The sequence below is a fragment of the Mastomys coucha genome, unplaced genomic scaffold (genome assembly GCF_008632895.1).
Source record: "Mastomys coucha isolate ucsf_1 unplaced genomic scaffold, UCSF_Mcou_1 pScaffold12, whole genome shotgun sequence".
Lineage (NCBI taxonomy): Eukaryota > Metazoa > Chordata > Mammalia > Rodentia > Muridae > Mastomys > Mastomys coucha.
In genome coordinates this window covers 71,207,428-71,229,164 of record NW_022196894.1, presented here as the reverse complement: position 1 = coordinate 71,229,164, position 21,737 = coordinate 71,207,428, and the positions used below count along the sequence as shown (strand labels likewise).

The 21,737-nt window shown below is 34.9% G+C and overlaps 1 protein-coding gene and 1 pseudogene across 15 annotated transcripts in view; both read left to right on the top strand.

The window, feature by feature from the left end:
• The window catches only part of Robo2 (roundabout guidance receptor 2), a 1,164,975-nt gene that overhangs the window by 1,080,019 nt on the left and 63,219 nt on the right, over nt 1-21,737 (top strand). For all 15 annotated transcript variants that reach the window (XM_031364257.1, XM_031364250.1, XM_031364255.1 and 12 more), the window contains 7 exons: nt 664-745; nt 1,140-1,302; nt 3,192-3,358; nt 5,849-5,970; nt 11,503-11,734; nt 14,553-14,677; nt 16,083-16,254. In XM_031364257.1, coding sequence (XP_031220117.1) covers nt 664-745; nt 1,140-1,302; nt 3,192-3,358; nt 5,849-5,970; nt 11,503-11,734; nt 14,553-14,677; nt 16,083-16,254 — 1,063 coding nt within the window. The remainder of the gene's footprint in view (nt 1-663; nt 746-1,139; nt 1,303-3,191; nt 3,359-5,848; nt 5,971-11,502; nt 11,735-14,552; nt 14,678-16,082; nt 16,255-21,737) is intronic.
• Nucleotides 20,020-20,138, top strand: LOC116086783 (annotated as a pseudogene).

Below are 21,737 nucleotides of genomic sequence, written 5' to 3'. Positions count from 1 at the left end.
TTAATTTAGTTTTGTTTTGTTGTTATTTTTTAGTTACTTTTTTGTCTTGAGATGATACCACTTTGTTATTGAGTGCTACACTGGTCACTGGTGCCATTTACTCATAACTAGAGAATACATTCTTTAAATTATAAAATATATCTATATCTATCTATCTATATGTGTGTTTACAATATATATGTGTTTATAATATGCTATATATGAAAGAATATGTGTTCTTTTATACATAATACACACACATATATATTCTTTTATAATACATTTGGAGTCTCAAAGGTATGGTTGTCTCATTATCTGTGTAGTCCTAGATACTTGTATCTATTGAAATGTGGTTTCTCTGAGACTGAAAAGCCAGCCTTACATTTGTGAAGCACATAGTACACATGTAGAATTCTACTTGAATTCTAAGTTAGCTCATTTATATCTGACAGTCACACAATGTAAATAAAGTTAAAAGTAAGATATTAAAATAGAGGCAAGAAAACTTAATAAATAAACCTTATCAGACAAACAACTTAATTGCAGTAATGTAATTTCAAAAAACATTTAATAACTGTTATAACAAAGGTTGCTTAAATCACACACATGATTGACTCTAACTCCTGCTGAAGACTGAGTTGTTACATGTTGGTCACATGAATTCTTTCTTTTCATGTGTGCTAGATTTCTGATACTGGCACTTATACTTGTGTGGCTACAAGTTCCAGCGGGGAGACTTCCTGGAGTGCAGTGCTGGATGTAACAGGTGAGTTCTTAATGAGAGTTATATTTAAATAACAGTGTAATGGGGGATCAAGATTTCACATGCATTGGATGTAAATCTAAGTCACATTTAATGTCAATTTTGAATTTGCACATTAGTTGGCACATAGCATGGTGTCTGGGGAATTCCACACATTGCACCTCAAAACCTTGTTGCGTGATTTCTTCTGAAATGCCAGTGATTATGCTGAGTATGCATAAAAGAGAAGACTACATTTATTACCACGTAAGAAAAACAGCTAATAGCTTATCACTGGTCTGATTTATGAAGATGAATTGCACACTGTCAAGTCAATTTCTTTAGTGTTCCCTTCTTTCGAGCCTTATTGCCTGCTTACAAAATCAGGAATAAAGTTGTCTCTGTCTGTGGCCTACAGAATCTGGAGCAACAATCAGTAAAAATTATGATATAAATGACCTCCCTGGGCCTCCATCGAAACCTCAGGTCACTGATGTTTCTAAGAACACCGTCACCTTATCCTGGCAACCAGGTACACCTGGAGTTCTTCCAGCAAGCTCATATATCATTGAGGCTTTCAGGTATGAGGCAATTCCTGTTTCATCTCTCCATTAGATTTTTGTCTTAGCTACTGAATCCTCCAATCTCACCTGAGCCAACATGATGCTTTATGTTAAGAACAAGTTCATGAACATTAAGAATGTCCACTTACTTTTGACTATTCAGAATTAGACATAAAACTTTCACTTATAAGTTAATAACAAGATTAAAAAAATAAAATTCATTGTCTATTGCTATGTTTCTAAAGAGGTGTTTTGTAACATAAGTCCTCCATCCTTTTCCTGTATATTCATACTGTAACACACTTTCTTTTGCCTATACTCTGTACTTTCTCATCACCTATTTTTGTACTTTCTCAGACACCTTTGAATGTTTTACATTTTTCATATATACATACATATGTAAGTTTTTCATATATACACACATATGTATGTATAGGCTCCATACCTGAGTGAGAACACACAGGTTATTTATTTCTCAGTTTGAGTAACTTTGCTTAACAATATACTTTCCACATTAATCCATTTTCTGATGAATTCATCATTTTATTTTTCTTCATAGCTGAGTGAAACACCATGAATATATGTATCACATTGGTACATTAGACCCAGACAGAATCCACAAAAATTAGACATATATGCTTATTAAAGATATCCAGTGTATATTGGCACACTAGGTTTGGGAATATTTATTCCTAATAATTAGAGTGCACATGTAAAATAATTCTAATATTTCTCATTCCGTGTTCTTGAATAAATCTATTGGATATTCAAGCAAGAAATTGAAAAGCAAGTTCAGAAATCAGTTCCATGTGCTTATAGATGTTAAATGAAAAGATATTTATTTCAATGTGCTATGTGAAAACATCATTATGAGTCCAGAGGTGTACTTCATAAATCATTGGATTTTATTACATTCTCGATCTAAACATGATTAATAACAAATGGCAAATGTATATGCCATAGTTTTACATTCAGTTTCATTGTGCTCTTCTTTGATGTTTCACAGTTTGAAGGACAGCCTCTTTGCTCTATCAGCATCAGGACAAATAATCACTTATTGTGTAAATTCTTCCTACACCATTTTTAAGTTAAGGATAGCTACATGTTTTCAAATTTTAAAATAATAGCTTTCATTACTCTTAATGCTTGAAGTTTAAATACTTTTTGATTCTAAAAAATACAGAGCCTAAAAGTCCCCACTTCAAAATTATTTTTATCAAAATTGCATTTGACCTTAGATACAGCTTTCTAAAATAGCATCCATTTGTAGCCAGTTCTACAAGGGTCCACACAGAGAATCTGAGATGCTTCATCATTTAGAGACCACAATACCATGTAATGTAAATTTCTATTACAAATGTAACCAAGGAGAAAATATTCATTACATGCTCCCTCTCTTCTTTTACAGATAAGTAGTTTTAGAAGGCTGTATTATAAAATTGCATGTGGAATTGATGCAAATGAAAACACACCTTGTTACAGGAAAATGTATTGGCAAAAATTACTCGTAGCCCATTTATTCTTTCTACAGGTTAATACTTTGCAAGGTATATACATATGAATTTATGAGGACCATATTTAGTGTATAAACTTAATGTTGTGATTTTAGCTTTGACCCTTTTACAGATATTCATTTAGTGGGCTGCTATGCATCTAGCAAGGGCGGTCACATCTCCTGGGCTGAGTTTAATTTTGTTGTGCATGGCACTTTGTTTAGGTGGGCTTGGCTTTGTTGTTGAATAAACTGAACTCATTCAAATGTTTCATTATTGGGCTGAACACTTTAAATGGCGTGCGTTTGTGTTCGTCTGCTTAATTTTTCAGCCATTGACCTTTGTCATTAACTCTCAACACCATTTGATATTATTAAATCATTTCTGTTAAATCCATTTCTGTTCTTATTTCAGCCAATCGGTGAGCAACAGCTGGCAGACAGTGGCAAACCATGTCAAGACAACTCTGTATACAGTAAGAGGGCTGAGGCCCAACACAATCTACTTGTTCATGGTCAGAGCAATCAATCCCCAAGGTCTCAGTGACCCAAGCCCAATGTCAGATCCTGTACGCACACAAGGTAATTTTGGCAGCTGTGAAAAATTACTGGCTTTAGTAGAGTATATCCATTTAAAAGGAGGGTATTACATGAGCCAAACAAATATGTAAATGCTGACAGTACATGATTCCCTGGATTTTGTCCATGGAAGAAAATATTTTCAGATTACCTTGCTAGGATTCTTTTAGTGCTTTAAAGCTAGTTGTATGTAAAATAAACACATAAGTGCTTCTATAGTAAATGAGAATCTCTGAGTGAAAAAAAAATTTTACCCTTCTTTATTACACAGTAGAAAAAATAATAAAGCCTTTAAAAATAGATGCCCAGACAAGATTGTCAGAATTATACTTCTGTTTATGTGTTTCATTCCTCAACCCACCCAGGAGAGTGAATCTCCCACTGTGGATTTTAAATAGGAATATCACTGACCATGAATCTATTAGAGATACATTTTCAGGCTTAAATCTAAAGATGAGAGGAGGTCAGAGCCCTGAGTTGGGTTAGCATGGCTTCTACATTGTACAGTGCTGATGTTTAACAACTACTACTCTGTATGTGTGTGTGTGTGTATGTATGTATGTGTGTATGTGTATGTGTATGTGTATGTATATGTGTATATGTATATATGTATATACACACATGCACACATACACACAGACACATACACACACATGTATATATATATATATATATATATATATACATATATGTGTAGTTATTTCAAGAGATATTTATTTCAGAAAAGAATAAGTAAGCCTTTCTTCTTGGCATAGGTTATTCTCCTGACTAATGTACCACCAACAAATACAATATTAAAATTAGTGGAAATTTTCATCTCCTCCTTTTCTGCAACCCACCCTTTACTACAGGCAGGGGTGGGGGAGCCCTCAAAAGTGACTGTTGTACAGATTTAATGCAAAGTGCTATATTATCCTTTTCTTCCTATTAGTAATAGAAGGAATAGTACAAAAAAAAAAAAAAAAGAAAACAGGACCTTCATTGTTTGTTACAATCTACTCCCCAAACGTTTCTAGAGAAAGGGTTAATTATTTCTTATTTGTAAGAGCTTTTGAGAGAGATATAATTCACCTAGTATTTTTATGCTATGAAAGACACCATGAAGCCATAAAATATTATTATAATTACAATGTAGTTCAGGGGTAGTGACGAGCATGCCATTATCACAGAAAAGGGTGCGGTAAAGGAATGAAGTCAAATAAAGTCACCACGTGATGGGAAAGTGGCTGACATGATGACAGTTGAGGGAGGAGGGGATGGTACTGTGCTTTTGTTCTCTCCGCCATAGTGTGCTTAATTTTCCATGATGATGAAGGGTATGTAGGTAAAGAACCTGTCTCCAGAGAGAGAGAGAGCACAACAAAGACTCTGAAGACCTGAAAGTAGTTACATTTTACCTCATCCCTATGCGACCACTCTTAATGTGTCTGGATTGAAGGAGTATATTAAATGACTGAGTGTGAAATGGAAGAGATATATGATTTTTTTAAGTCAAGAAATTTTAGACTGTATATTAGCTATGCCTGTGGAGATAGCAGCTGCACTTTGAGGTAGAGAAAGAGCAAGGTTGTGAGGACCTACTGTGTGATGCAGTTTTCTTTGTGATCCTGAGTAACTGTGCCAGTCATGAAATCTTGACTCAGAATATAACTCTCAGTGAAAACGTCAACAAAGATTAATGTATTAATGAAGTGTGCTGGTGTGTGTGTGTGTGTGTGTGTGTGTGTGTGTGTGAGAGAGAGAGAGAGAGAGAGAGAGAGAGAGAGAGAGAGAGAGAGAGAGACAGACAGACAGACAGACAGACAGACAGACAAACAGACAGAGACAGAGAACAGAGAGACAGAGACAGACAGATCTGGCTTGTTCCAACTGAGAAACTTCATATATCTGAAGACCTATATTCTTGTAATAGATACTTCATAGGAGAACTCATGTGTTGTGTCTGAATGTCAGATTTGTGATGTTTTTGCACATTCAGCTGTTTGACAATCTACAAAGTGCTTTGTTTCAAAGAACACATTGGCTTTTGAGGTTTGAGTTTTCAATTACTTTAATATCCACTTACTTTAAAAATTGTTTACTTCATTAAACCTTCTAAATACTTGTAGGTAAATATCACATTAGGACATATATTCATCAACAAAGGTTGATAGTATTCAGAAAAAGGGCCTTATTGTTCTAAATCAAATCACATTTTACTTTTTTTTTACGTCAAGGAAGAAAACAGTGAAAATAAAAGAAAATTACATTATGTGGTTGCTAATTATTTGCATCCTGGTTAAAGTTAACACAGTCAAATTAGAGCTAAGATACAGATCTCTCACTTCTGTAAGAATGCTTCATTACAAACTGAAGAAAGAGCAGAACAAGTTGTTTTAGTTCATGACATAACTAAATCCATCTGGAAATTAGTTCTACATTGGATTATATCATATGCACTGAAAGTTACTAATGAATGTTGAAATTAGGAGTGGTTTTCTCCTCTAACTACAGATATCAGCCCCCCAGCACAAGGAGTGGACCACAGACAGGTGCAGAAGGAGTTAGGTGATGTCATAGTTCGTCTCCATACTCCAGTTGTCCTGACACCTACAACTGTTCAAGTCACGTGGACGGTAAGTTTTCAGAGATTATATTAGGCAATAGATTATAGATTATTATGTATAGCAACAAAATCTTTTGGGAATTTTTGTAGGCAAAAATAAAGGGCACATAAACCTAAAACTAAATTTAAAACACTTGCCGTTTCAATCCAAGGTTATCAATACAAACAGAGTAAAATATTCAGTAGGTATAACTGTATGAAGAGTAATAAGTAAAAAGTGAGTTGTAATAGAAGTATAATCTTCCTGTCCTGATTTCTAAAAGATGGACTGAGCTTCAGTTCACATGCGAAAGTCACCGGGCTCAAGTGAATACTTTTAGTATGAAGAGTGTTCTGAGATAACCACCAAAGTCAAAATAACTCAGAATGAAACCCTGTGCCCATCCATAACCATTCCCTCCTGACCCCATCCTCATCCCATGCCATGTCGCTATAGATTCGCCAGCGGGGGTGTTGCTGTGTAGGGAACCACGGCAATCATTTTTGTATCTGGCTTCATTCATCCAGAAAAATCTTTCTGAGTTGCATTCATGTTACAGTAAGTAGCAATATGTAACTTCTTGCAATGTACACATATAAAATCTGCTAATCTACCCTTTCTACATATAGTCCTAAATAATAATTTGCTTTATGGAGAGTCCACATATGCTTTTTATATCTTTATTTGGTAAACCTTTGAAATATTTCATTTCCTTGGCTACTATGGATACTATTTCCACAACAATTTGTGGATAACTTTTTAATGCAGACATTTTAACTTATCTTTGGTATACTCCCAAGGATGTTTACCAATGTGTCAACTTGACAATTGATATTTTGTTGAACTCGCTAAATGTTTTCTAAATGTTCATCTATTCTAGTTAATATACTCATGGTGGGGTGACTTCTTTCTCCCAAATATTTTCCAGTTCTCTCCCATTCATCAACACTTAAGGTTTTTTATGTTTTAGGTTGTAATCATTCTAGTGATTCATTGTTATGATTCCAACTTTCATTTAATTAATAGTTAAGATGTTTAACTATATATAACAATGCGGTTTTGGAAGTAGCTAAGTAAGTTTTAAAACTACACTGGTTCCTATGTCTTGGCATTCAAGTCATGGTAGAGAAACAATTCTATCATACTTTATGTCAACTCTCAACTAAACAGGTTGAGTATCTATTTTTGTCAGTTACTTGGTGAAATTATATAAGGTATGTAAAGCAATAAAACTATTATTTGGGTTCTCTCTCAGTATTAATTGCTTTGCACACATGCAGTTCAAAGGAAATTTTTCAATACAAAGTATATTGCACACTTTGAGGGCCACTGTATGTAGGGGCACAAATCCAGTTGAGAAATGTGACACATTGATAAATGCTATAACATGTTACATGCACCACAAAACATTTTAGCCAATAAAGTATTTAAGTACACCAAGATAACAACAAAGACTCTCCCTCATAACATAAGTTTAATATACACCAAGACTGAGGAATATGGAAGCAGTGTATCTAAGAATAAGAACCATTAAAAATCATATTTAAATAATATTTATTTTGTCAAATGACAATTTTTTATAAAAGACCACAAATATAGACAAGTTGTGTACTTAAATTATTCCACTTACATTATTTTATTTTTGGGTGTGCTAGGGTGTAAGGCACAGAATATTTTAGTTCCTGTTTAGTGTTAAGACCATCTGAAATGGCTCACAATGGCTTCTAGGTGTCAATCAGGAAATGCATGTGACTTGTGTACTGAAAAACAAAAACAAAACCAGAAACAAAAACATTCGCCTTCCAAACCTTACCCAAGACTGAAGTTAAAGCCAAATAACATTAACAATAACTATTAGTGGCTACTTGCTAAAAATGACTGTTAATGTAATGAGGGTAGACAAAAACCAATTTTAAAAATTGTTTTACAGAGAAAGTAGCAAAACTTGCTTTTAAAAAAAATGATGATTTTTATGGTGGTGGTGTTGTGATTCAGGGGCAGAAATACTTAGGGACCCTTGCTTAGGGCCAAGACCTTTGGCCTGCAAAGAGTGCTTTTTTCAGTTTTAGTTCCCAACTAATACAGAGACATGGCATTTAGCAACTGGCTCACCCAGGAAAACTTTTGGATTTCCTATTCAGGTAGAGGCTTTTATTCTCTTAAAAAATGAAGCTGTAGACAGTGAACACAGCTTTTGTCAGTTCAATAAAAACATTGGTTTGAAAGCTCCCTCTCCCTTCTTTTTTCAGTATGTCTTTTTTTTTTGAACAAAAATGCCCTGTGAATGCATATTTAAATGCCTTATAACTGCTCATCTCCACACCACAGACTACAGGATCCATTCACTTAAATACATGATTCATTGTTTCCAGCCCATTGACTCCAGGTATCTAAAAAAAGTAAACATCCCTAAGCTCAGAAAGTTAAACAGGTAATGGTAAAAATCAAATCAGGCTCCAAGAGTTCTAGGTCTTTCTACTTAGACCTTAAGACAAAGGCTTCATTAATGTATTATAATTGCTATTTTCGTTTCTAATTAGAGATTTAAACCGCAAGAATTTGTGAGTACATATTGATTAGAGTAAATCCAAAAACAAAAACAAAAAAAAAAGCAAAAAACAAAAACAAAAATAAAACCCACCTGTCTTCTAATCTGCAGATTAATAAAATTATTAGCCAGCATAAGACATAATGTGGGAATGATCAGCTGTCAGGATGAATTGGCGAGGGTAGTGTGGAGCCTCTGCTTGCTCCATGTTCTTCAGTTTTAAGGTCAAATTTCATCAAATTACTCTTTGCCTTCACCTGTAATAACATTTTCCCTCCCCCTAAGCAGTGCCTCCCAACCGCACAAAATTAAGTTAAACTCTTGTTATTAAGTAGACCATTACTATCCACTGGTTGATGGCAGTGCTCACTGGAGTGAGCGAGCAACGCTGTGTAGTAAACATTAGCTTCATAAAGTACCTAAAACACTTAATTAATGAAATCCAAACATGGATAAAACCAATTTGCCCTGATTTACAGACTTCCTTCATCTCCAAACAGCTGCTTAATGCTCTCCCTAAAAACACAGCTTGCTTCTTTCAGTATTAACAAGCTATTATTGTGAGTTATGCCTTTCTTTCGGTATATAAATTCACTTAAAGGGAACTCAGACAAGTTTATAAAATGTAAGCTTAATGTTGTTTTAACATATGTGGCAAGGATTGTTTTTTAAACTCTTGTCAGTTTTGATGAAATGCAATTCTCTTTGATTCTCATGAATTTAGTTTTTGTTCTTTGGTTGCCTAATTTTATGTCAGAACAACCTCTGCTTTGCAAAAATCACATCAGTTTGTTACAGTCACAAATTGGTAGCATGACTGAGCATTCTAAGTTCGTGCACGAACCTCCTTGTTAGACCTTAATTTTTATTGATTCAGCTTCATAATGTATGCCTCTAATTCCTGAGAATCTTTGTGGGTTAAAATCTATCAACTAGAAAAGGAATTTCTATTTTTTGAGACTCATCTATCAACCTAAAATTTGCTTGTAAGACACATGCGTATACAAGAATGCTTCTAGCATGGGCATTCTATGGAGAAACTAAAACATTCCTTTGTTCTATTCATTTTAATTGAAGTTTTGCAGGTTTTTCATTTCTTCATGAAAATACTAATGCGATCTATAATTCACCAATTGGTAGCTTTCTCTCAAAAAGATGTATTTTTCGCTCAAAAAATATTACATCTGAACAACTAAGATTACAGGTTAGCTTTATAAAAGAAAAGCCTTTTGTTTATACCATGTAGATAATTCAATTCTTTAAGCCCTAGTAAAAACTCATATTCTTTATTTATTTTCCACAACTGCCTTGAAATGAGTCATTTCATTTATTTTTTTTCACTAAATTTGACACTTTGACAGTGAACTGGCTGGCTTCAAGCCTCTCAGCATATGGCTACTAAGCTTTAGTATGGGGTATTGATTGGAGGAACAGCCACGGGAATTTTATGTTCAAATCATGCACTGAAAAAGCAAGGCAAACCAGTAAAATGATTTACATTCTTTTTGTTATTACTGCTAAAACCTAAAAGTCATTTCTCTCTGTAAGTGAAGCAACCATAAAACCTCTAAAAAAAAAAAAAAGAGCAGCAGTAAAGAAGGATTCTTCCAGCTCTGTGCAAGCCCAAGTAGAAACAAATATCAACTTAGAGATGGAACTGGGCACACAATTACACCCCAAACTGTGGATTTATTGGCAATTGCTAGCAGCTGAAATGAAAGAGTTATCAAAATGCGTGCATGTAGGCCATTGATAAAGTGACCACTCTCCAGTAGAAGACCATGTATCCAAGAATATTTGAGCAGCACAAATACGATTTTTGAAGGAATTTGTTTAAAGTGCATAGTGTTAGGTGGGAAGAGAAGCAAGGAGAATCCAAGAAGGTTTGGAGGAGACCTCATATCATCAAAAAAACATTGTATGACACTTTCAAAGAACTAATAATATTTGAAATTATTTCTCTTTTATAAACAAACAACATAAAACATAAAGAAAACCTGTGGGATTTTTAGAGAGTGGGGAGGAAATCCAGCAAGCACATGCATGTCCAACAGTTGGTACTTTTTCGGCACTATCCTCAGGACCACTCAGCATCTTCAATGAGCTGGGATTTGCCAAAGAGGATGTGTTTGTTGGCTAACCAGTAGACCATGGTCTCACCTTCTCCATGCAGTTATACATCCTCACAACTGGGCTTTTGCTGTTGTTTCAATGTAGGTTCTAGACTCCAGGTCTGGTTTTCAAGCTTTCAAAGACAGCAGTTTCCCAACTGAGCTGTCACCCAGGCATCATAAAGGGAAAAGAACAACTTAATCATTTCTTAAATTCAAGAGCTCAGACTTCTAGTTAAAAGTAATTGCTGCTATGTAATATAAGGAAAGATGTGGAAGTTGTCAAAACATGCAGAATGGATATATTAGAGGAGTGACCTCGCTAAAATGGCGTGCTTTGAATTGAACAATGTTGAGACCTAAAGACTTTCAGACTCTTTAAAACATAACAGAGCTTATCCAGACACAGGGCAATAGGCATTCCTATTTCATTCAGATCACAGAAGTTGTGGCTTCAGGGAGATTGACTGTACTCTATCTCAACTTCCTGCTCCCTCTAGACTTCCCAGTCCCAATGCATTACAGTCACAGTATTTTACTGTTTGTTTGCTGTGTTGTACATTGGCAACTGATCGGGTAATTATTAGCTTATGCCCTCCTTCCACAGGGAAGGTAAGCTCTGAAGACTTAGTAAGGAGCCTTCCTCTACTTCTTGGGTTGCCCATTTTCCTACTCAGATGTCAGTAAGGTTCTTGGCACCTGTCAGTAAGAGCAAAAGCAAAAGCTTCTGAATGAGAAGATAGTAATGAATAGATGTTACCAAATGGTATGTTCCATATATTAGCAGGAAAACGGGAATGAGAAGACCTTGTTACTCAGATGCCCACGAGGAGGTCAGAGAGGGGCAAAGTCAAGGGGCGACGTCTTCCTTGTTTCTTTGAACTATCCTATGCCATTTTACAGGTGGACCGACAACCCCAGTTTATTCAGGGCTACAGAGTGATGTATCGTCAGACTTCTGGTCTACAAGCCTCAACTGTGTGGCAGAATTTAGATGCCAAAGTCCCGACTGAGAGGAGCGCTGTCCTAGTGAATCTGAAAAAGGGGGTGACTTACGAAATTAAAGTCAGGCCGTATTTTAATGAGTTCCAAGGAATGGACAGTGAATCGAAAACAGTCCGTACCACTGAAGAAGGTCAGTAATGGTTTCTAGTTGAAAGAGACTTGTAGTTAAGATGGTTTCTTTTATATTTTTTGCTTATATTAATTGAGAGACAATAAAAGCATCATATAAGGGTGAATCTGGAAAGAATAACTTTCTCCTAATACTTTGAGGGAAAAAAATAAAGTAAAATGGTGGGAACATGTGTGTTTGTGTGTGTGTGTTTATGTGTGTGTGTGTGTGTGTGTGTGTGTTTGATTGTGTGTGTGAATGACTGTGTGTTTGAGAGTATGTTAGTTTGTGAGAGTGTGTGTGAGTGTATGTCTGAAAATGAATATGTGTGTTTGTGTGTGCGTGTGTTTGTGTGTATGTATGTATGTGTGCAAATGTGTGAATGTGTGTGTGTATGTGTGTGTGTGTGTGTGTGGTTAGAATTTATATCTCACAAAAAGATCAAAATGAAAAACAAAAGAAAAATAATATTAATCTTTTCTTAAACCTTTGTCCTATAACTGCTTTAACGTTTGAACCTGATCATAGTATATTCCTATGTTTTAATGAGGACCTTGCTCATTTGGCTTCAGAAGGCATTCTGTAAGACACTCAAGGACCCAGAACAGTCTTCTTCATGGTGACCTCTCTTTGGGGATATAATGAAATCTGGTATCTGTCACTCTGTTTTCTTCACTGAGAAGATCAATGTGAGCCACAATCTCTCCTTTGGAAGCCTTTTCCACACTTGCTGTGGCCATCTTCTTAGAAGAATTCCATTTGTCTGCCCCATATTTGGAACTGATTTACCATAGATACTATGATATCAACTCATAGTGACATTTTAACCAGTCTTTTAACTTTTAGTAAATGCTTTTAGTGCATGTTACCCTCAGAGTAAAACAGCAAAAACACAACTGTACTGTCTGTGTTTACACTTCCTATAAGAGTTTTTATCCTAAAAGTATTTTGTGTCAAAGGACACAAGAAATACCCTTCTATAAACGAGCTACAAATACCAACAGGCCGATGTCCATGTACACTAAAAATATTAACTTCATGCTAATTTGCAGTGAGATACGTCAACATAGACCGGAGTGAATACATTTGAAAACCTACTACTTTTAAGATATATACATAAAAACAAACCTAACATTTCCAATAGTGCTTACGGTCTATTAAACTTCCCCAACACTGCAAACTTGTTCCACCAGTAAATGAGGCGATTAATGATAACAAGATAATTTTAAGCCTTGTTCCAAAACCTAGTTTCAGTGCAGTAGACTTTTTTTGTGGAACAGACATTTTTCACTATCTGGTCCACATTTCTGTGGCCTGGTAAATGTAACAAATGGACTCAGCTGGATCGAGTCTGAGAGCAATGAACAGTGATTCGCGTTCTTTCAGATCTGGAGAAAGAAACTGAGTACTGGAATAATTGACCTGTCAGGGAGCGGGCTCGGAGTTCTCCTGCCTAGTCAACAAGGAGAACGGAAGCTTGGCTTCCAAGTGTTAGCTTTCATTGCAGTCTACTACTTAATAACTGCAAAGCTGGTAGACAAGTGGTCAGATTTATGTCACAGTGCTACTTTTTTTGGAGAGGCACTGTCGCATAAAGGGACAGGAAAGAGCAAATTGCATTAGCAGCTGTCGCTCTCTGTCTTATATCTCAATCCAACTGTCATATCAATGAAATATGCTGTGATTAATTTACCGAATATGGGACACCCCCTTAGCCGGCCTTTGAAATGTATTTTAGGATATTTGCAAGGAGTGTGAATTGTGAAGTCATGAAAGCATTGACGGTTTTTTAAGGAAAGCATTTAGTGGACCACAATTCTTTGTTTTAACTCTCGGTGGATTTTTAGTGGTATTTCAGTGTTGCGATGTTTCTCTTTCTACTATTGAGTTAAATTAAAAGGTTCACTGACAATGGCTGAGTTCTGCACAATTAGTGCTTCCTAGCTCTGGGACTCCCTGAAAGGGGCACCCTGCAATCTAAATTCAGAAACTGCTCCTCACTCAACACTTCTCAGCATGGTTGTAATTAGTTATAGGAGAAACTATAAAGACAGAGAATGACTGTCGGAAATCAAAACATTTCCCATTTCACATCTGACCCAACATGAGCCTGTTTCCATTTTATTAGCAAAGTTCCTCACCCAGCCACATAAAATATGTTTTAAATCTTAAATGATAAGCCAGTTCTTAATAGTCAATTATTTTTCGCAGCATGGAAAGAAAATCATTGTTTTATTTATTGGTGAGATTTGTAATTTCATTTCTGTTTTCATTTAGTAAAAAAAAAAAAAAAATCCAAAATGCCAGCCCCCAGAAAGAATTTTTGTTTGCATTTTGGATAAATTATCTGAGAATATTTTTGATTCAAGTACTGTTATATATTCCCCTAGAAACACAGTCATTAAAAGCAGTAAAGGTATAGCACATGACTTCCAGATTCCAACATTTTGGGCTTAAATTCTGACTTCTTGTTTAACCTCAGTAAGTATCTTACAGTATGGCCTCCTTACTCAAATCTGAGATGAGAGTTTTTTCCAGTTCCTAAAGTCATTAGAAAGATTTAAAACCGGTTACACACTGTCCAACACAGAAAAACATCCTAAGAATGCAATCTGTTTAATTTGTTATTGAGTGTATAATTCTCCTACTCACTGCATCCATGTTCAAATATGCATTGAACTTAAAGCCTGTTTTTCAACAAGTTGCCACTTGTTAAATACAGTGTGTAGATGCTGGACAACTGGAGGGCAGGACCTTAAAAGTCTTGTCTTTATTTTCATGTTCTGTAAGCACATGCATACCATCAATTAGTGTTTACATCAATCTATTTCCTCTGCAGCCCCAAGTGCCCCTCCCCAGTCTGTCACTGTGCTGACAGTTGGAAGCCACAACAGCACAAGCATTAGTGTTTCCTGGGATCCTCCACCACCTGACCACCAGAATGGCATTATTCAGGAATATAAGGTAAGCCATTCTAACAAAGGGAGGCCCAGAGGGAGCTTTCTCAAGAGATCTTAGGACCATTGCTACACAACCTATCCCTAAGCACTCAAAGTGAAGTGTCAGCTTTGGTTGAATTACCAGCAAGGGCAAGAAGGCATACAGAATGAGAACTCAATATCAAGGTCAGAGACATACAGTTGATTTGGAGAATTGGGAGTAGGGTAAGTTTCAGTATAATGGAGTTTAGGAATGATGGAAGGAGTGGTTTGAAGTAGAAGTAAAGATCTCACTAAACCAAGTTTGCCTGTATTATTAAGGACAAATAAATTGAGTGTCAGGAAAGTAAGATGGGGTCAGGAATGAAGGTGACTTCTGGGCCAACTTGCATCCTGTTTTCCCTTGGGAAAAAGTATGGCCATTGAAACAAGTTTTTAAAAAGATGGCAAAAATAATTGTCCCAGTTTTGAACTTGTGGAATGATTCATGTAAAGAAAAAAATCCCTTTGTCTTAATATTACTATTGATGTTTAAGGTGCAAAGTGTGTTGAACTTTTTATAGCACAAGTTTGCTAAACAATCATGATGTGGTTGTACATTAAACTTTGGAAAAATTCAATGCAATAACCTTTTGACATTTTTATATATTTCTAGAATTTGGAAAATAACATGTTAGATAGAGCAAGTACCATTAACTACAGATCCTACCTCACTTCACAAATTTATTGCTGATGTGAAAAAATAGGCTGAATAATTTTATCCAAAATAAAATTTAAAGTGCATATTGAATTTTATTTCTAAGGGCTAAATTCTTAAAAATAGAACCTTGTCAACTTACAGTAACTAAATAAAGCAAGTGGATGTTCTAATTAGATATTTTTCCTTAATCTCTCCATTATATTTTAAGCAAACATGCTTAACAAGGATATATTTCCTTATAGTAACATAACAAAATTAATTTTTAAGGTGTTACAGTGTGATAGCAATGCATATCTATCTACCTTTCATTAACATCATGACGCACAATCAACAAATTTATATTGGATTATGTATAAAAAAAATTTGATACATTCAGAAGAGCAAACTAAGAGATTTTACCAATACAAATGTCAAATTTAGCATCACCCATTGCTATCCTGATGTGTTCAAAGGAGTCACTGTGCCTTCTGATTTGCTCCATGTAAAGTCACATGAGATTAGTGAGAGACACAGGAATGTGACACTTTCAGCTTGTCATATTGTTATCCCTCAAACACACACAAATATACATAAAAATACATAATATACATAGGATATCTATGAATGTCATTGACAAACACCTTTCTAAGACTGTACAGTAGATTAGTCACTGTGAAAAAATATGTATTTGATGACAAACTCTCAGTAAGGAAATTTCATACTGTCTCTTTTTACTTTCCTGTTTCTACAGATTTGGTGTCTGGGAAATGAAACGCGATTCCATATCAATAAAACTGTGGATGCAGCCATTCGCTCTGTAGTAATAGGTGGCTTGTTCCCTGGAATTCAGTACCGGGTGGAAGTGGCAGCTAGCACAAGTGCAGGGGTTGGAGTAAAAAGTGAGCCACAGCCAATAATAATTGGTGAGTATCAGTCCATAGAGGCTTGGACAGTAAGGAAGATTGAGGTTTTGAGTATTCGTCTTGATCATTGTCAGGGATTTGTGAGAGCTGTTTGTCAGTTATAGTACACCCAGACAGGCAAGTAAGTTAATTGGCACACATACATATGAGTCACACAAACAATTGTTCACATATGTGTCCTATAGTCTTATAGCTACCAACATACAGCTTTATTATTAAAGGTTGGCTAAACAAATTACTTATATTCATTAGATCCACCAGTAATTGTGGTTCAATGAAAAGTTAGAAGAGTAAGGCAATCATTAAAGAGTATATTTTGAGTCAAAGCTGTATGTTTCCTCTGTGCCAGCATATGTCAGAATGAGAAGCTGCCGAAAAGAACTTGGTAATTCAAATATACATATGAGAAGAAATCTTCACGCTCCATCTATTCAAATTCTTGAATGAAAACATTCCTAGTCACTCTTGGTGATGCTTATCTGTTCTTGAATATGAATAAGAATATGAATGAATTTATCTAGACCATGACAATTTGTGCCAGCCCTTTGACTCAAGCAATGTTTTTCTGAAATTCTTTCATGTATTTTTCAAACAGTTTCAATGCATATTTACTGAATGGTGTTGAATCCTATGAATATGCTCTATTTTGGTTATCTAATTTTCTATTTAGAAAATGTATTTTCTTGCATGAGCCTTTGCAAGAACATGTGTATACATTTCTCTGAGAAAATCATTGGAGGTAGAATTTACAGATTATAGGATTATATATTTTTAATACTACTTGAAATGTCTAAACAATTTGCAAATTGTAAAATTTGAAATTCCCAGAAGCCAGAAAAAGGACTTTTAGTTTTTCTGTACCATCACCGACATTTGATATTGCCATTCTGTAACAGAAGGCATTCCAGTGAATATAAACTGTGCATCTTTATGATGTTAGCTCCAAATTGTTTGCCTGCTAATGATGTGTAACAACTTTACCTATGCTAATTTCTTCTTCTTTTGAATATTGGATGAAATTTTTGGTCATCTCAAACATACATACACACACACACACACACACACACACACACACACACACACGAGAGAGAGAGAGAGAATTTTTCTAGTCCATGAGTTCTCTATTTTGATAGTGTTTTTTGATAAGTATTAAATTTTAATGAAGTGCAATTTAGCAATTTTTTCTTTTGAATATATTGTTGTCAGAGAAATTGTGCTATACCACTGTACAGGACCCTTTAATATTTTTCTAGATGCTTTATAATTTTAGCTTTTATGCCTAGGATGGAAATTGATCTTCAGGTAATTTCATGACATTGAATGTCTTACATATTCTACGAATTTATTTAATAGAGTAGATAGAAACTCTTGACCAATCCCTTAATAAAGTGTATGTATTTGAATCCCTTTCAGGGTTCATAGCATTTATATTTGCTTATATGCCAAGTCACACTGTTTACATTGCTATGGTAAATGGTCTTTAAAATTGGGTAATGTGAAAATGCCATCATTTTCTTCTGTAACATTTTTCTGTGGCCAGGATAGGCATTTCACTTTCTACATACTTTTCCAATCAGATTGTCAGTTTCTACCAAGGCATCAAGGAACTGAAACTGAAAAGGCACTGGATCTATTTGTCAAACTGAGTAAATATAGCAGTGAGTGCTTCCTAGGAACATAATACATGCTTTCATTATGGAATTTGTATTTCCTACTGTGCAGCTGTATTTTGTAGATTTCAGCGTGTGATGTTTTATGTACTCTTCTGATATATTTCCTGAGTGTTTGATATGTTTGATATGTGTTTTACACTGTGTCAAATTGTTTGAACTCTAATTTTTGTCCTTTTTGCTATAAGTGAACTTAATTTTAAAATTTCCTTCTCCATTTTTGTGGTTGTTGACATGCTAAATTTCACTAAATAGTTTTAAGAGGTAAATCGTCTTGGTATTCCTGAGGGTGAATTCTGCTTGCTCAGTATTGCACTCTTCGTGTCTGTTACTGGCTCCAGTTTGGGATCGTGGCTTAAACAGTTGTGAATTTGTGTTCATAAAGGATACTGATTGGCAATTCTTTTCATTTTTGTGTCTTATTTATCTTTTTATGACTGAATCTGATTGTGGAATGAGAGTGAATGTCCTCATAGAGTAGGTGGGAATCTGCCATTCTCCTATATTCTTCAGGAATTTTGATAGGACCAATGTTGTCTCTTTCTTAATATTTATTAACATGGTGATAGTAGCCATATCTAGAGGAATTTGGTTATTTTAATGGGATCTTAATAAATGGTGATTTATACATATGAAAAATATATATGCATACATATGTATATTTGTACATATGTATGCATATATATTTTATATGCATATATATTTTTATATACACACATATACATATGTATGTATATATGTATATAATTGTCTTCTATAAATTTAAAACTAAAATACTTACCCATTAATCTAGAAACATATCATAATTATGGATTTATCATCTCCTTATAAATATAGAACTCATAACTTTTAATTCATCATCCTTTTTTCCTTACATGCACATGTATGCATGGTCACCTGCGTGTACAGGTGTGCATGAATGTGGGAACCTAAGATTGATGTCAGTCAGGTATTCTCATTCCTCTGTCTTACTCTTTGAAGCATGATCTCTCAGTCATATTTAGAGTTTGCCTATAGAAAGGGCTATCTCTGGGGACACCCTGACTATGCTTCCTTTGCGCTAGACTTACAGAAGAATTTTTCTGTTTGCCCATCATTTATATTGGTGCTCAGGATGGAAACCCAGTCTTCTTGCTTGTAAGCAGGATCTATAAGTAAGGAGCCATTTTTCAGATATGGAAGTTTTGGAGTAATCTCTCCAGCCCTCAGTAAGTAAGGAGTCATTTTTCAAGCCCTCATCCCTAATCTGGTTTATTTGCTACAGAGGTATGATATGCCAGGACTTACATTCAAATGAGCTCATTTCAGAGCCATCATCAGATGTTTCTCTTTAATTCACTGTGACAGTTTTTGCTCTCAAATGGACTCTATCTGAAATACTAGCATTATATTAGCTCATCTCTTTAAATAGTTGCATTATTTTTTAACCTTTTATGTTAAGTTCTGTCTCTGTATAGATTATATATTCTTTAAATAAGAATTTACAACCTATTACATTAAAACCTATATTTCAGGAAGTCGGGATTGCTTAGCAGATAAATGTTCTTAGCCAAACCTGAAAACTTGATCTTGATTTCTTAAACTCACAGAGTAGAGAGAACCAACTCTTGCAATCTATTCTCCAACTTCCTCGCATGTGTATGACATGTCCCACCCCACACTAGGTAAAATATACAAACATAAAAATGTAATAAAATAATTTCCAAAACCTCTATTGTTGAAAGACCTACTTTTCTTTTTTCCCTTGATTCATTTTTGACTATTTTTTAGTTGTGTGTCTATCTTTGTATGGCTGGTTATGTTTTATTAGATGTTGGACTTTGCTGATGACATATCATAAAGGTGTAACTGTTGGTGTTTGTCTTATAAAGCAGTCTTCTTACTAGATTTTTATCTTGAATTTGCCGGGTTTTTTTTTTTCCTTTTCATGGTATTTGTATAGGAGTTTTTAGGTTACATCCTTTTTCTTGGACTAAAACCTCAGTTTGAGGTTCAATTTAAGGTAGGACCATTTGGGAATTTCAATAAAAAATTATTAGTATATCTGTGTGGTCTTCTAACGGAACGTAATTCAGATATCAAGAATTTACTTTTCCTCTACAGCCATACCACCCTGAATGAGCCTGATCTCTTCTGATCTCGGAAGCTAAGCAGGGTCAGGCCTGGTTACTACTTGGATGGGAGACCGTCAGGGAATACCGGGTGCTGTAGGCTTTAAAAAAAAAAGAATTTACTTCTCTGAACTTGATATTAGCTGGACAGCCTCCCTTATCTTTTGTCCTTTGCTTTGCACCAGATCTTTGTAGTCTTCCTCCATGCAAAGTTCAGTATTCATTAAAGGATATCACAGGGAATTGCTTTAAGATTAGTGAACATTGTCTTCAAATGGTTCCTGTCTACATGTAGGATTCCTTTAAATTCCCTATCATTCAACAGTTTTAAGCTGTGAATTCTATCATGTCATATAAATGACATAGGGCTTTATCAGTGTGGCCACTAGCTTGCTTACAATGCAGGGCTTGAAGACTTCATTAAGGGAACTAAAACTCATCAGTGAAGATTTCTCTGCTACAGCTCTAGTTCTTAAACTCTTTCAATTCCCTTCACTCTTATTGACATCACAAAGACAGTACATTTAAAAAAGAGTATAAGTTCATTAACAGTTCATAAAGCATTCATTTATTTTCTGATTTTATAAAAATTATATTTAGACAGGATATCACCAATTTCTGAGTGATTATTTCTTCTCCCGCATAAAGACATCTTTGTATTTAGTCATAATGTTAACTGTTTTAGACTTCTCAACTTTTCTTTGTTTGCTAGGTGGATAACATTGAGAAAAAAAGTTAAAGTATTACCTTTTCTCTAAATTGCCTTTCCCTTCTTAATTAGTTGTGCAGACTGAATTAATTCCTTAACCTGAGGGAAACCTACAAACTTGCCCTTCTGAGATTTTGTGAAATAAATTGGAGAAAGGAAGAAATACAGGTATACTGAAAAAGGACTTAAATATACATATATTCACATACATGTGTATGTACAAGTATATATTTTATTTAAAGTCTTTAGAAATAAGCCTTTTTTTTGAAGATTATGAAGGTCCTAGTGTGGAGCCACATACTTGTAGTCTATAATCTCATCACTTTGAAGGCTGCAGAATATATTCCTTATATTGAGACTAGCAAAGGCTATACACTGAGCCCAAGGCCGGTAGAGCTACATACAGAGACTCTGTCTCCAACCAAGATGAAATGAAACAAAAATATACACGAGAATATCTCCTTTCACTGTAGGTTCCCATTCTAAATTACATCATTGTTGATGGATAAAAATATGTTGCTTTAGAAGAAGAAAAGGATAATTCTCTTTGAGACCTCCTAGAAGGGAAACAAACATAATGTGTATTTACTGAATATGTTTTTTCTTACTTAAAACATAAGATCACAAACATTACTGTCCTTCCGCTTTATGTCTATTTTTCTTTTGTACTTAGGAAATAGGATACTCTTTAAGGTGATGGAAATTTTCTTCTCTTTTCATTGAGATTGTCAACTCACAATATTTTAGAGACCTGTTTCTTTTGGAACCAAGAAAACATTACATAAAACCAATGCTAGGTCATACCAAGCACAGTTCTTCTCAGAACAATTGTATCCTAGCAAAAATAATAGATGTAATTTAGATTAGGTTAAATAAATTACAAAGTTCTACTGCGTCACATTATTTCTAGAAGACTGAATTTCTAACTAGATTAAGCACCCTTTAATCCCTCTTAGTATAGCAAACAAGTGTTCAAATTTTTCTAGAAATAAA